The sequence below is a fragment of the Panthera pardus genome, unplaced genomic scaffold (assembly GCF_024362965.1).
Source record: "Panthera pardus isolate Hobbes unplaced genomic scaffold, ASM2436296v1 HiC_scaffold_21, whole genome shotgun sequence".
Classification (NCBI taxonomy): Eukaryota; Metazoa; Chordata; class Mammalia; order Carnivora; family Felidae; genus Panthera; species Panthera pardus.
The window spans coordinates 53,197,396-53,212,383 of NW_026526777.1; the positions used below are offsets into that span (position 1 = coordinate 53,197,396).

At 36.8% G+C, this 14,988-nt stretch overlaps 1 protein-coding gene across 2 annotated transcripts in view; it reads left to right on the forward strand.

Moving 5' to 3' along the window:
- ANKRD45 (ankyrin repeat domain 45) overlaps positions 1 to 14,988 on the forward strand; it is a 39,892-nt gene that overhangs the window by 3,670 nt on the left and 21,234 nt on the right. For both annotated transcript variants that reach the window (XM_019425210.2, XM_019425202.2), the window contains exon 2: positions 11,686 to 11,853. In XM_019425210.2, the coding sequence (XP_019280755.2) occupies positions 11,686 to 11,853 (168 nt within the window). The remainder of the gene's footprint in view (positions 1 to 11,685; positions 11,854 to 14,988) is intronic.

Sequence of the window (14,988 nt, forward strand, 5' to 3'; positions counted from 1 at the left end):
CTAGTTGGTAAATATTTACCAGTAAACTACTGAATATAAGGATCTGAGTGGAAGAAATGAAACTCCCTCCAAGGGAGTGTACTATTAGTACTAATAGAATTCAATTTAGCAAGAATATGAACATAAGACCAATATCCCAGATCAGTAGCTTTCTATAAACCATCAATGATCAGATACTATAATAAAAATACAAATCTTATTCACAGCAAAACTGTACAGAGATTAGGAATAAATCTGATAAAAGAATTGTAAGACATTTATGGCAAAAACTTTAAACTTTATTGAATTACATCAAAGAATACCCAGATTAAATATATGTTTTAGACAGTGAGATTAAATATCATAAAGAGGCAATTTCTTCCAAATTAACTTATCAATCTAGTTAATATCACATTAAGGTTTTTAAAAAATGCAAACTGAGAAGCTGACCCTAAATTTCAGTGGGGAAATGATGAGCTATTTAATATGTGGAGAACAGTGGTTATTCATCTGGAAAAAAATTAAATTAGATCCTACGTTGTACTGTGCACAAAAATCAATTACAGTTTCATGCAAGATATGAACGTGAAAAGAGAAAACTTCAAACTTTGTGAAACATAGAGGAGGATTGTTATATTCTTGAGATATCACTCAGTATCTTAAAATAAGACATGAAAACAAAGCTATTAAAGGAAAAATATATCATATATATAAACATACGTGTGTATATATATATATATGTTTTTAAAATGTTTGTTTGTTTATTTTATTTATTTATTTATTTATTTATTTATTTATTTATTTAAAGAGTTTATTTATTTATTTTGGGTGAGAGTCAGAGCAGAGAAAGGGGCAGAGAGAGAGGATCCCAAGAGATAGGAACAAACAATTCACGGAAGAGAAATGTTCATGGCCAATAGGTATATAAAAATGTCCTCAAATTCACTATTAAAATGCAAATTTCAACAATGAGCTACCGCTACTGGTAGCTTGATAAAAATGTTAATATCTGACAGCATTGAGTACTGGTGAAGGTAGGGGAAGTGGGAATTCTTTTACTCTGCTGGAAGGAGTGTAAATTGTATAACCACTTTGAAGAACATTCATATAAAGTTGCAAATAGATGTACCCTATGATCTAGAATCCCATTTCTAGATATATATCTTTGAGAAAATCTCACACATCTCACAAGGAAGCATGCACGAAGATGAGTATTCAAGTACAGTAGTTTCCTCTTATCCCTGGGGCATACATTCTAAGACCCTGGTGGCTACTTAAAACTGCAGATAGTACCAAACCCTATATATACTATGTTTTTTTTCTATACATATATATTCTATGATAAAGTTTAACTTATAAACTAGGCACAGTATGAGATTAATAATAACTAATAATAAAATAGAAAAATTATGCTATAATAAAAGTTATGTAAATGTGTCTCAAAATACCTTATTGTACTGCACTCACCCTTCTTGTGATGATATGAGATGATAAAATGCCTACGTGATGAGATGAAGTGAATGACGTAGGCATTGTGACATAGCAATAGGATGCTATTGACCTTCTGATGGTACATTGGAAGGAGGATCATCTGCTTCCAGACCGCTGTTGGCTGCAGGTGCCCACAACTGTGAAAAGCGAAATTGCGGATAAGGGGGGACCACAGATAGTTCCTGACTTAATGATGGCTTGTCTTACAATTTTTCAACTTTACGATGGTGTGAAACTGATACACATTCAGTAAAAACCACACTTTGAATTTTGATCTTTCCTCAGTCTAGCAATAAGCAGTGTGATACTTTTGTGATCCTGGCAGCAACCTGCAGCTCCCAGTCAGCCATATGCTCATGAGGGAAATAACCAATACTTATAGCCATTCTCTGCCCATACAACCATTCTCTTCTTTCTTTTGTCCTTTCCTTCCTTCCCTTCCCTTTTTCTTTCTTTCTTTCACTTTCAAATGGTTTTATTTTATAAGGTAAAACTTAACACATGGTTTTATTTTATTTGTTATTTATTTATTTACTATACATCCAAGTTAGTTGGCGTATAATGCAATAATGATTTCAGGAGTAGAATCCAGTGACTCATCCCCTACATATAACACCCAGTGCTCATCCCAAGTGTCCTCTTTAATGCCTCTTGCCCATTTAGCCCCTCCCCTGACCCACAACTCCTCCAGTGACCTTGAGTTTGTTCTCTGTGTTTGAGTCTCTTATGTTTTGCCCCCTCCCTGTTTTTCTATTATTTTTGCTTCCCTTCCCTTATGTTCATCTGTTTTTTATCCTAAATTCCACCTATGAGTGAGGTCATATGATATTTTCTTTCTCTGACCAATTTCACTTAGCATAATACACTCTAGTTCCATCCATGTTGTTGCAAATGGCAAGATTTCATTCTTTTAGATTGCCAAGTAATACTCCATTGTGTGTGTCTGTGTGTGTATATATATATATATATATATATATATACAATGATGGACATTTGGGCTCTTCCCATACTTTGGCTATTGTCGATTGTGCTGCTGTAAACATTGGGGTGCATGTGCCCCTTTGAAACAGCACATCCGCATCCTTTGGATAAATACCTAGTAGTGCAATTGCTGGGTCGTAGGGTATTTCTATTTTTAATTTTTGAGGAACTTCCATACTGTTTTCCAGAGTGGCTGTACCAGTTTGTGTTCCACCAGCAGTGCAAAAGGGTTCTTCGGCATCCGTACCAACATCTGCTGTTGCTTGAGTTACTAATTTTAGCCATTCTTTTTTTTTTTTTAATTTTTTTTTTAACGTTTATTTATTTTTGAGACAGAGAGAGACAGAGCATGAACGGGGGAGGGGCAGAGAGAGAGGGAGACACAGAATCGGAAGCAAGCTCCAGGCTCTGAGCCATCAGCCCAGAGCCCGACGCGGGGCTCGAACTCTCGGACCGCGAGATCGTGACCTGAGCTGAAGTCGGACGCTCAACCGACGGAGCCACCCAGGCGCCCCTAATTTTAGCCATTCTGACTGGTGTGAGGTGGTATCTCATTGTGGTTTTGATTTGTATTTCCCTATTGATGAGTGATATTGAGCATTTTTCCATGTGTCTGTTAGCCATCTGGATGTCTTTTTTTTTGGAAAAGCGTCTATTCATGTTTTTGCCCATTTCTTCACTGGATTATTTGTGTTTTGAGTATTGAGTTTGGTAAGTTCTTTATAGATTTTGGATACTAACCCTTTATCTGATATGTTATTTGCAAATATCTTCTCCCATTCCATTGGTTGCCTTTTAGTTTTGCTGATTTCATACATTGTTTTAAAACATGAACATTTACAAGTTATCAGACAGATTCATACAAAGCTGTTTACAGTGATAATGAGAGAGGAACATTTACCAATGTAAAATGTCACAGAATCAAATCACACTTGGATCTTCAGTGGTTCAGCTGCTTTACCCCACACAATAAAATATGGTCAGTGTTAAGATAAAATTCCTCTTTTGCATATTCTCTTCCTAATCAAGGGCTTCTTTATTACCATCATCCCACACAGTAGGAAAGCTGGCCACGGAGGCAGTTTCACAGTGGTTATCCTGGTCTTTGGCGATCATTATGTAGCCATCCATGCCCTAGTCTATACCCCAGCTGTTCTTGACAATCCAGGATTTATTGTTACCCGATTTTGCTCCTTCAAAACCATGGCCAACCACTGGAATATCATGTCCAGGTCATCTTTGCTGCAGTTTGGATCATAATAAATGCCTTGTTCATAGAACTGTGAAGTATCCAGGTTTGCATCTATACCAACAGAGATGGGCCCCACAGTTGCCTCTGTGATCATAAGTTTGTTCTCCCTCCTAAGGATGTCCCAGAAGCTACTTATGTTTTTTTTTTAAGTTTTTACTTAAATTCCAGTTAGTTTACATACAGTATAATATTAGTTTCATGTATAAAATATAGCAATTCAACAATTCCATACATCATTCATCTCAGCAAGTGCACTCCTTAATCCCCATAACCCATTCCCCCCGCCACCTCCCCTCTGGTAACTATCAGTTTGTTCTCTATAGTTAAGAGTCTCTTTCTTGGTTTGCCTCCCTCTCTCTCTTTCTCTCCCCTTTGTTAGTTTGTTTTGTTTTTTAAATTTCACATATGAGTGAAATCATATGGTATTTATCTTTTTCTGACTTATTTCACTTAGTGTAATACTCCCTAACTCCATCCATGTCATTGCAAATGGCAAGATTTCATTCTTTTTGATGGCTGAGTAATATTCCATTGTATGTATGTATGTATGTATGTATGTATGTATGTATGTATGTATGTGTGTATGTATGTATGTATGCATATGTACTTACATACATGACAAATCTTTATCTATTCATCCATCAGTGAACACTTGGGCTGTTTCCATAGTTTGGCTATTGTAGATAATGCTACTATAAACATTGGGGTGCATGTATCACTTTGAATTGGTATTTTAGTCTTTTTTTGATAAATACCTACTAGTGCAATTGCTGGATCCTCAGTTAGTACTATTTTTAACTTTTTGAAGAACCTCCATACTGTTTTCCAAAGTGGCTGCACTAGTTTGCATTTCCACCAACGATGCAAGAGGTTTCCTCTTTCTCCACATCCTCACCAACACCTGTTGTTTCTTGAGTGGTTGATTTTAGCCATTCTGATGGGTGTGAAGTGATATCTCGTTGTAGTTTTGATTTTTGTTTCCCTGATGATGAGTGATGTGGAGCATCTTTTCAGGTATCAGTATGTCTTCTTTGGAAAAGTGTCCATCCATTTCTTTTGCCCATTTTTAAATTGGATTATTCATCTTTTGGATGTCGAGTTTTATGTTATTTATATATTTTGGATACTAACCCTTTATCAGATATGTCATTAGCAAATATCTTCCCCCATGCCATAAGTTGCCTTTTAGTTTTGTTGATTGTTTCCTTCCCTGTGCAGAAGCTTTTTATTTTGATGAAGTCCCAATAATTTATTTTTGCTTTTGTTTCCCTTGTCTCCAGAGACAACATCTAGAAAGAAGTTGCTACTGATAGCAAAGAGGTTACTGTGTGTATTCTCCTCTAAGATATTTATGGTTTCCTGTCTCACATTTAGGTCTTGTATCCATTTTGAATTTATTTTTGTGTATGGTTTAAGAAAGTGGCCCAGTTTCATTCTTTTGCATGTTGCTGTCCAGTTTTCCCAGCACCATTTCTTGAAGAGTCTGTCTTTTTTTCCATTGGATAATCTTTCCTACTTGGTTGAAGATTAATTGGCTACAGTTATGGGTTCATTTCTGGGCTTTCTATCTGTTCAATGGATCTATGTGTATATTTTTATGCCAGTACCATACTGGGTTTTTTTGTTTTTTGTTTTTTGTTTTTCACAAGGTTGCTTTGGCTATTTGAGGTCTTTTGTGTTACATCTTCCTGACTTCTGGTCTTTTGGGAAATGCCTTGTTTTCTTATGAGGCCAAGGACAGATCTCTGTAGTTTGTTTATTGATTATGGAACCTCCTCTGGTTCTGGCCAGGCTTTGGTCACTAAACCCGACTGTACTCAAGCAGGCATAGCCAGAACAAATTATTGTTTAAAAATTTCTTTCCACATAAAATCAGCAAACATTTATTAAGGGTGGAGGAACAGCCAAGCCTTGTGCTCAGAGCTGAGGTTATAGAAATATGAATGAATTCAGACTTGGGCAAGTTCACAGTTTAGCAGAAAACAAATATGTAAATATATAAGTAATTACTATATGGTGAGATAAGGTATGAGATAGCTTAGAGGAGAGAGAAATCAACTTGACCTGGAAGTATTGGACACAGTCAGGGAAGGCTTCACAGAGGAGACGATACTTATATTGAATCCTGAAGAATGACCAAGAATTTACCAGACAAAGGAGAGTTGAGGGATAAGGCATGGCAGGCAGTGTAGTAATCATAGTATCAGATTTTAGTATTACAATCTTGTGCATATTCTAGAATATTTACCCACTATTTTAAGGTAACTGAAACACTGGTCTTTTTATAGGTATAATAGTATTATTTTGTATTTAAAAAATGAAATTTGAGTCATGTATGGATTGAAAACAAATGATTTAATTGCTCAATGTATACAAAAAGCCAAACTGAAGTCTACAAATTTGGATGGCCCATATTGTGGCTTTGCAAAATTTCTGTTGTAAGAATAATCTGAGTCCCAAAACTTCCCAACTAAGTCACATATGAATCTCATCATTTTGAATTTGATCAGAAAACTGAAATGGAATCTCTTTTACATGAAGAAACTAAAAAAGACAAATATGAACCAGCAATATTTTCTCTGGGGAAAAATTACAGCTTACTCTTAATAAAAAGATTGCAGTGTTTGCAAAAGAGCAAAAAGCTATTCAGAGATCTCTCTCTTCAAATTAGAGGTGAGATAATTTGAAGTAAAATACTTGGTTTTAGTTTATAACCACTTCCAACTAATGTTGAGTGAGAAAAACTTCAATAGCTAAAAAAAAAATTGTTCAAAAATATCTTGGTGGTATTGTTGGACATTTAGAAAAATCACATAATGTTTCACTTGAAACTTTCATGATTAATTACATTTCTTTATAGTGTTTTTTATCCTTATTTTTTTCAGTTTGATAATTTATATTGCTAATATAATGAAAATATACACTTAACATATCGATTTCATACTTATACTTTTCTTTGATATCCTGTGTTTATACATTTTCATATTTAAAATGTATTAAATAGTTTCACTAATTTAAAAGAGTGAATTCTGAATTCCATTTTATAAAACACCAGTATTAATACTAAGTAAGCATTAAAGTTATACTGGTATTATTTTATTTCATTACTGTAATTATTATTTCAGGTAGAGAAAAACCCCAGCATATGCAAAGTTGTAGAGGCATGGAACAACATAATTTGGGCAATTCAAAGATTCTGGTAGTGGTGGTGGTAGGCAGGCTGTGAGAAATATTCTAGATAGGTGAGTATTTTGCTTCATGGCCTATTTTTTGTTTTTGACTCATCATCCCCATTCTTGGACTTTGACCTTACCATATACCTTCATTAATTTATAGCAATGCTGGGGGCTCCTGGGTGGCTCAGTGTCTGACTTCAGCTCAGGTCATGAATGATCTCATGGTTTGTGACAAAGCCCGCTTTCGATCTTCTGTCCCCCCTCTCTCTGCCCCTTCTCACTCACTTGCTCTCACTCTCTCTCAAAAATAAGTAAACATTAAAAAAAAACTTACAGCAACCCAGAGAAAAGTACTTATCTTCTCTTTTTGTTTTCTTATCTATAAATCAGAACAATGCTAGTGCCTACTTTATAGGATTGTAGTGAGTGGATCACAGTGCCTGTATGGAGGAAAAGATTCCTTTTCTTGTCTGATCTTTTGCCTTACTATGAACTACCTGCTCAGTTGACTCCCTTTCTATTTAGTAAGTAGTAGTCTTCCACAAAGGGATTATTTTTCAATTAGAATTAACCCTAATCCACACTTGTACGCCAATGTGTATAGCAGCACTTTCAACAATAGCCAAATCGTGGAAAGAGCCTAAATGTCCATCAACTGATGAATGGATAAAGAAATTGTGGTTTATATACACAATGGAATACTACATGGCAATGAGAAAGAATGAAATATGGCCTTCTTGTAGCAACGTGGATGGAACGGGACAGTGTTATGCTGAGTGAAATAAGTCATACAGAGAAAGACAGATACCATATGTTTTCACTCTTATGTGGATCTGGAGAAACTTAACAGAAGACCATGGGGGAGGGGAAGGGGAAGGAAAAAAAAAGTTACAGAGAGGGAAGGAGGCAAACCATGGGAGACTCTTAAAAACTGAGAATAAACTGAGGGTTGATGGGGGTGGGAGGGAGAGGAGGGTGGGTGATGGGTATTGAGGAGGGCATCTGTTGGGATGAGCACTTGGTGTTGTATGGAAACCAATTTGACAATAAATTTTGTATTAAAAAAAAAAGAATTAACCCTAATCCTTCCCAGTTCCATTTATGGTACCTTTCTTGCTACTAGGATTTCTAACATGTGGCCTTCCTTATATCCCTCTCCTGGGATCCATTGCTCATTGACAACATTATGGAGGACGTTAGGAAAATCCCTTTCTCATATGGATGCTTTTGAAATAATCTGATTTAAATATTTTTCTTCTTCTGGGACAGCAATGGGGTTAATGTACTACAAGCATCTGTGTGTTTCTTTCTAGAAAAGAGGCCATCTTCAACAAGGGGAAAAACATGTAAAGGTGTTTTAAAAACATGTAAATTTTTTGTTAAAATCCTCTTTTGTTTAGAAATATATTTTCTTGTTTTTAAACTATGCATATTAAATAGGAAAAAAAATTAGATGTTACCAGTGGCCTGTAACATTAGCCTTGAGAAAAGCAGTATAAGGAGCCAGAACATCTCACTTGGAATGTCTTCTTGGTCATATTAGCAGCATCTTGTCTGTAGATAGTGTTTCCCTCCCCCAGCAAATCAGGGGCCCTGGACTTTTCAGCTCATTGAAGACTTCATGCAGAAAGCAAGAATAAGGGTGGTATCAGGGTATTTCTTGCCCCACGCCCCCCATTTTGTAGAGGATAAAGGCAAAATGAAATTCTTGGGCCAGTGTCTATCTCTTGGTTTTTGAAATTTCTCACTTGTGATACTAAAAGAAAGGTTGGGCCAAAGAGGGGAGGTAATTCCAATTTTGGCTGATCCGGAGTAGTTCACTTCATCTTATTTTTGATTCCTTTATTAACCCTTCTGGTTATGATATCCTCAAGCCAAAGGTAGTTTACACCTTGATGTAAAGCAGAACTGGAATTGTGGGAATATGGCAAGTAGGGAGCCAAGGAGAGGTTTCTCGAAGAAAGTGGAGGAATCATTAGCCTCTCTTTCCCTGCTGTACTCAGTGACAAACATTTAGGTGTTGTTTTCTACTACTTATAAACCCTTTATTTGGCAACAGACCTGGGTTTGGATCTTGCTTTGGCTACTTACTATGAGTGTGGCCTTGGGCAATGTATAGCATCTCTAACCTTCACTTTCCTCTGTATCTTTTAATGGAGCTAACAACACTGACTTCAGAAGGTTAGTGAAGGTGTAAATGAAGTAGTGGTACATAAAGTGCCCAGTACTTAATAGATTCAATACATCTTTTCATTCTTTTGCTCAATTCTTTTTATAGTAGTAGTATATGCCTCTTTGGCCGGTTAAATGAGTCATAAATACATCCTGTGGGTAGGTTGAAACCATGAACTTGTGACTTGATTTTTTTAAGCCAGTGTGAAAACATTTTAATGATGCCTCCCCGTTTTTCACCCCCATAGTAGTTGCCTCAGTTAGTCTAAAAAACAACTTTCTAATTTGATGGGTCATATTTTCAGTTTTAATTCAGATGATTAATTTCCAAACCAAAGGCACACATAGTTGTCATAATTTGTATGATTGTATTAACAATAATGCTAGCATGCAATCCCTATCAAAATAACACCAGCATTCTTCACAGAGCTAGAACAAACAATCCTAAAATTCGTATGGAACCAGAAAAGACCCCAACTAGCCAAAGCAATCCTGACAAAGAAAACCAAAGCTGGAGACAATACAATGCCAGACTTCAAGCTGTATTACAAAGCTGTAATAATCAAGACAGTATGGTACTGGCACAAAAACAGACATATAGATCAATGGAATAGAATAAAGAACCCAGAAATGGACCCACAAATATATGGCAACTGACAAAGCAGGAAAGAATATCCAATGGAAAAAAGTCTCTTCAGCAAATGGCATTGGGAAAACTGGACAGCGACATGCAGAAGAATGAACTTGGACCACTTTCTTACACCAGACACAAAAATAAACTCAAAATGGATGAAAGACCTAAATGTAAGACAGGAAGCCATCAAAATCCTAGAGGAGAAAACAGGCAATAACCTCTTTGGCCTCAGCTGCAGCAATTTCTTGTTTGACACATCTCCAAAGGCAAGGGAATTAAAAGCAAAAATGAACTATTGGGACCTCATCAAGATAAAAAGCTTCTGCACTGCAAAGGAAACAGTCAGCAAAACTAAAAGGCACCCAACAGAATGGGAGAAGATAGTTGCAAATGACATATCAGATAAAGGGTTAGTATTCAAAATCTATAAAGAAGTTATCAAACTCAACACCCAAAAAACAAATAATCCAGTAAACAAATGGGCAAAAGACATGAATAGACACTTTTCCAAAGAAGACATCCAGATGGCTAACAGACACATGAAAAGATGCTCCACATCACTCATCATCAGGGAAATACAAATCAAAACCACAATGAGATACCACCTCACACCAGTCAGAATGGCTAAAATTAACAACTCAGGCAACAATAGATGTTGGTGAGGACGCAAAGAGGAACTCTTGCACTGCTGGTGGGAATGCAAACTGGTGCGGCCACTCTGGAAAACAGTATGGAGGTTCCTCAAAAAATTTAAAATAGAACTACTCTATGACCCAGCAATTGCACTACTAGGTATTTATCCAAGGGATACAGGTGTGCTGTTTCAAAGGGGCACATGCATCTCAATGTTTATAGCAGCACTATTGACAATAGCCAAAGTATGGGAAGAGCCCAAATATCCATCAACTGATGAATGGATAAAGAAGACTTAGTGTGTGTGTGTGTGTGTGTGTGTGTGTGTGTGTGTGTGTGTATTACTCGGCAATCAAAAAGAATGAAATCTTGCCATTTGCAACAACATGGGTGGAACTAGTGTGTGTTATGCTAAGCGAAATAAGTCAGTCAGAGAAAGATATCATATGATTTCACTCATATGTGGTATTTAAGATACAAAACAGATGAAAATAAGGGAAGGGAAACAAAAATAATATAAAATCAGTGAGACAAACCATAGGCACTCTTTAAAAAAAACTTTTTTTTATGTTTATTTACTTTTGAGAGAGAGAGAGAGAGAGAGGGAGACACAGAATACAAAGTATGCTCCAGGCTCTGAGCTGTCAGCACAGAACCTGACTCAGGGCTCGAACTCGCGGACTGGAGATCATGACCTGAGCCGAAGTTGGATGCTTAACCAACTGAGCCACCCAGGTGTCTCCATAAGGGACTCTTAAATATAGAGATCAAACTGAGGGTTACTGGAGGGACTATTGGGTGGGGGGATGGGCTAAATGGGCAAGGGGCATTAAGGGGGGCACTTGTTCAGATGAGCACTGGGTGTTATCTGTAAGTGATAAATCCCTAAATTCTATTCCTGAAATCATTATTACACTGTGTATTAACTAACTTGGATTTAAATTTTTAAAAATAACAATAATGCTAGCAATTAGAGTTTGCTGACAATCCCTTAGACTAAAGTCATTGGTCTAATTGTGCTCCAAAATAAATTACTGCTAGGGATGTTGCTGTCTTCCTTAGAAATGTTGAAAAGCTTAGACTTCAGGCTGCCTGTGTTGGTATCTTTCACCTGTCATTTACTGGCTGTGCTCCTCAGGCAAGTTTCTGGACCTCAGTTTCCTTATCTTTAAAGTGGGGATTATAATAGTTCTGACTTCATAGGGTTTTTATGAAGTAAATGAGTTTACTATATATAAAGTACTTAAAATAGTGCCTGGCCCACAGTAATTGTTTAATACTTGATTGCCATTGTGATCTTCTGTTCAATAAAATGGCCTAAAACAATGTAGTCTATTTGACCTGACCATCTTCATTCTATTTGTTAGGTTACACACTCTTACACTGTGCTGCAGCCTGGGGTCGTTTGGAAACTTTGAAAGCACTTGTGGAATTGGATGTTGATATAGAAGCTCTGAACTTTCGGGAAGAAAGAGCTCGAGATGTTGCTGCTCGGTATTCCCAGACCGAGTGTGTTGAATTCCTGGACTGGGCAGGTAAGGAAGCCTACAAGGTAGTGGTGTAACTGAACCAACATGAGTTTGTTCCTTGGTGAGTCACAGATAGAAACTACACCAGGAGAGTTGTTGCACAAAGGAAGCTTTATTTGCAGCAAATTAGGAGATCACAAAGAAGAACTTCCAAAGCTGCGACTCCCCAAGCAAGGGTGAGTGGGTTTCTTTAATTTAGGGTTAAGATGAATATTTAACAAGGGGATCCTTGTCATGGTTTGTAGAGGTGCACATAAGATCCCACATGCACCTTAAGGAAACAGGCCTATACATACGTTGTATGTTATGCAAATGAGGCTCGTGCTCCTCCTTGGGTGGAGATTTTAGTATTATAATAAGGTAAAGGTAGTTGTCGATCATTTTGGAGGTCACTCTACAGTCCATCTGCACAGGCATGAGTCAGGGGTTATGCTGAAACTATTCTGCGTGGTCTGGGCTGGTGGTCTTTCAGGGCAGTTCCTGTACTTGAGGGGTGGTTTCGGTTTCCATTTGCCTGAGTTAAGAGATAAGCCAGAAAGGAGCTTAAGGAAAAATGTGCAACAGGGATTGGTGAGTACAAGCAAGTGGGCAATGAAGGTCAGGTCTTGGGATCTAGCTAATGACAGTAGCAAACAGACTGAGTGATGGATTTTTTTTCCCTATGAGTGATAGGTTATACCATCAACAAAGCAAGAGATGATTAGCATTTTCACCTTTTGCCACCATGTTTTATTTGTAGATATAATCACAAGTCACTGGTGGTGATGTGTGAAATCTTCCTTTTTTTTTTTTTTTTTTCTATTTTGCTATTGGCCTCCAACATTGTACTTAATAGAAACTGTACATATTGAAAGCTAGTTGATTGACTAACTTCTAACAATTTCAACAATAATTTCCTATAAGAATATATATATATATTATATATATATATGATATATATATATATATGGTTTATGTTGAGGGCCATTTCCTGAGAGACTTAGGTTGAATGGACCATTCCTCAACTTTTTTTTTAAATGGCATATTTGAGTCATATGTTTGCTTTCCCAGGTAGAAAGTTATAATAACTTAAAATGATTTTCCAGGCAAAATTAATCTATAGTGTTAGAAGTCAGAATAGCAGTTACCTGTCTAGTATGAGGGAACTTCTAGGATGTAGTTGTTTTTTTCTTAATCTGGTTGCTAGTTACATGGTGTGTTCATTTGTGAAAATTCATTGAGTTGTACATTTATAATTTTTTCACTTTTCTGCATGAATGTTAATGCTTCAGTCAAAGGTCAGAAAGCTATGTGCTCTTTTGAATTTTAGTGATATTTTGCTTAATTCATTTTCGCAACCCTATAGAACATAGCTTAGAGATTTCAGGGAGATAATACCTGTGTAACTATGTATGTGTATACACACTGGTTAAAAAAATCCAGTACTTGTGAAGTTCATGGCATTCATTTTGGATAGTTATCTGCAATTTTGCTTTCGGCGAGGATTTATTAAATGCCCACTATGAGCGTAGCATTGTCGTAGGTACAACGGGTTGTTCCTTCCCTCTGTACATTTGTTAGGTGGAGGATGATAAGCTATAGACATAAGTAACAACATAAGAAAGACTATGAGTAAGGGTTAAAATCAGCAGAGCAGGTGGTACATGCTATGGGGTTGTCAGAGAACGTGAAGTCTGAACATGTTGGAGTTGAGCTGGGCCTTGGAGAATGAGTGGGATTTTAATCCAATAGAAGGAGACAGGGTGTGAGCAAAATCTGTGGGCTGGGAATGAAAGTGGCATTTTGGAGGACAGTGATGAGATTGCCTTACTGGAAAAGAAAATCATAATCTGCAAGGGTGGGTTACTGCACAGATGGAATTGTAAAAGAGTAAGTACATGCACTTTTGAATCAAATTGCTTGAGTTTAAATACTGGTGTTTCCACTTGAAACCTATGTGACCTCAGACAAGATCCTTAAATTCTTTATACCTTAGTTTTATTTTCCAGTAAAGGGAGCCAATAGTAGTTCCTACCTCTTGGGGTTAGTTGTGAGGAATGAAATGAGATGATATAAAGCACTTACCACAAGGCCTGGTGTGTGATCAGCACTTGAAAAATGCTGGTGCTATTGGAGCACCTGGGTGGCTCAGTTGGTTGAACGTCTGACTTTGGCTCAGGTCATGATCTTACTGCTTGTGGGTTCGAACCCACGCGTCGGGCTCTGTGCTGACAGCTCAGAACCTGGAGCCTGCTTTGTATTCCGTGTCTATCCCTGGCCCTGCCCTATTTGTGCTCTGTCTCTCTCTTTCTCAAAAAATAAAAACATTAAAAAAAAATGTTGCTGCTATTATTATAGCCAGATTATACCCTTAAATGTCAGGCTAAGGTGTTTTCATTTCATTTCTGTAACTACTGGGAGCCATTGAAAGTTTGTATGTAGAAAAGGAAGAAGATGAAAGTGATATTTAGGAAGATTCATCTGGTAGCAATAAGGAACTTGCTTATCAGTAAAATGAGAGGGGGAGCTTGGAGAATAGAAATAAGGAATTGAGGCAAGGTAGCACTTTTGGGAAGAAAAAGATGTTATACTTTGTGCATTACTTTATAGATAATTGCCCACTTGTACTAATGTTTTCTAGGGACAATGTTTTTATGAATACCTTCAATTTCATGGTTAGATCTGTAAGTAAAAAGAAAACAAATAGCAAAGAATTGATCCCCCGTGAATAGCTATTGTAGGTGAAATTCATACTGTATAATTTAAAATCCATTTTTGAAGAATGACCCATGATACTTAAAAAAACACAAACCAGGGACAAATTTTACTGTAACTTTTCTGAAAAGGAACAGTTTGGGGCTTTTGGGTATGAGCTTCCATTGGTTTTCTTCTTCCTAATACCCATCTGCTTCGTTCGGGTCCTTACATTCCTGGGGGAATTATACCTAATATTTCCTAATAATTAAGATAAAAGAAGACTATAATACTATAAACTAGCATTCTGTTTTCTGATCAGTGATGGAATTGTAAGGACTGGAGCTTCATGGTAATGTATGGGATGTCTGAAACACCAACTACTCAGAGAAACATTTAACATTTGTTTGCTTCAGACTTAATGAGAATTTAAACCACTGCTATTTCTTGTTCTAGTGATTAGAGTAG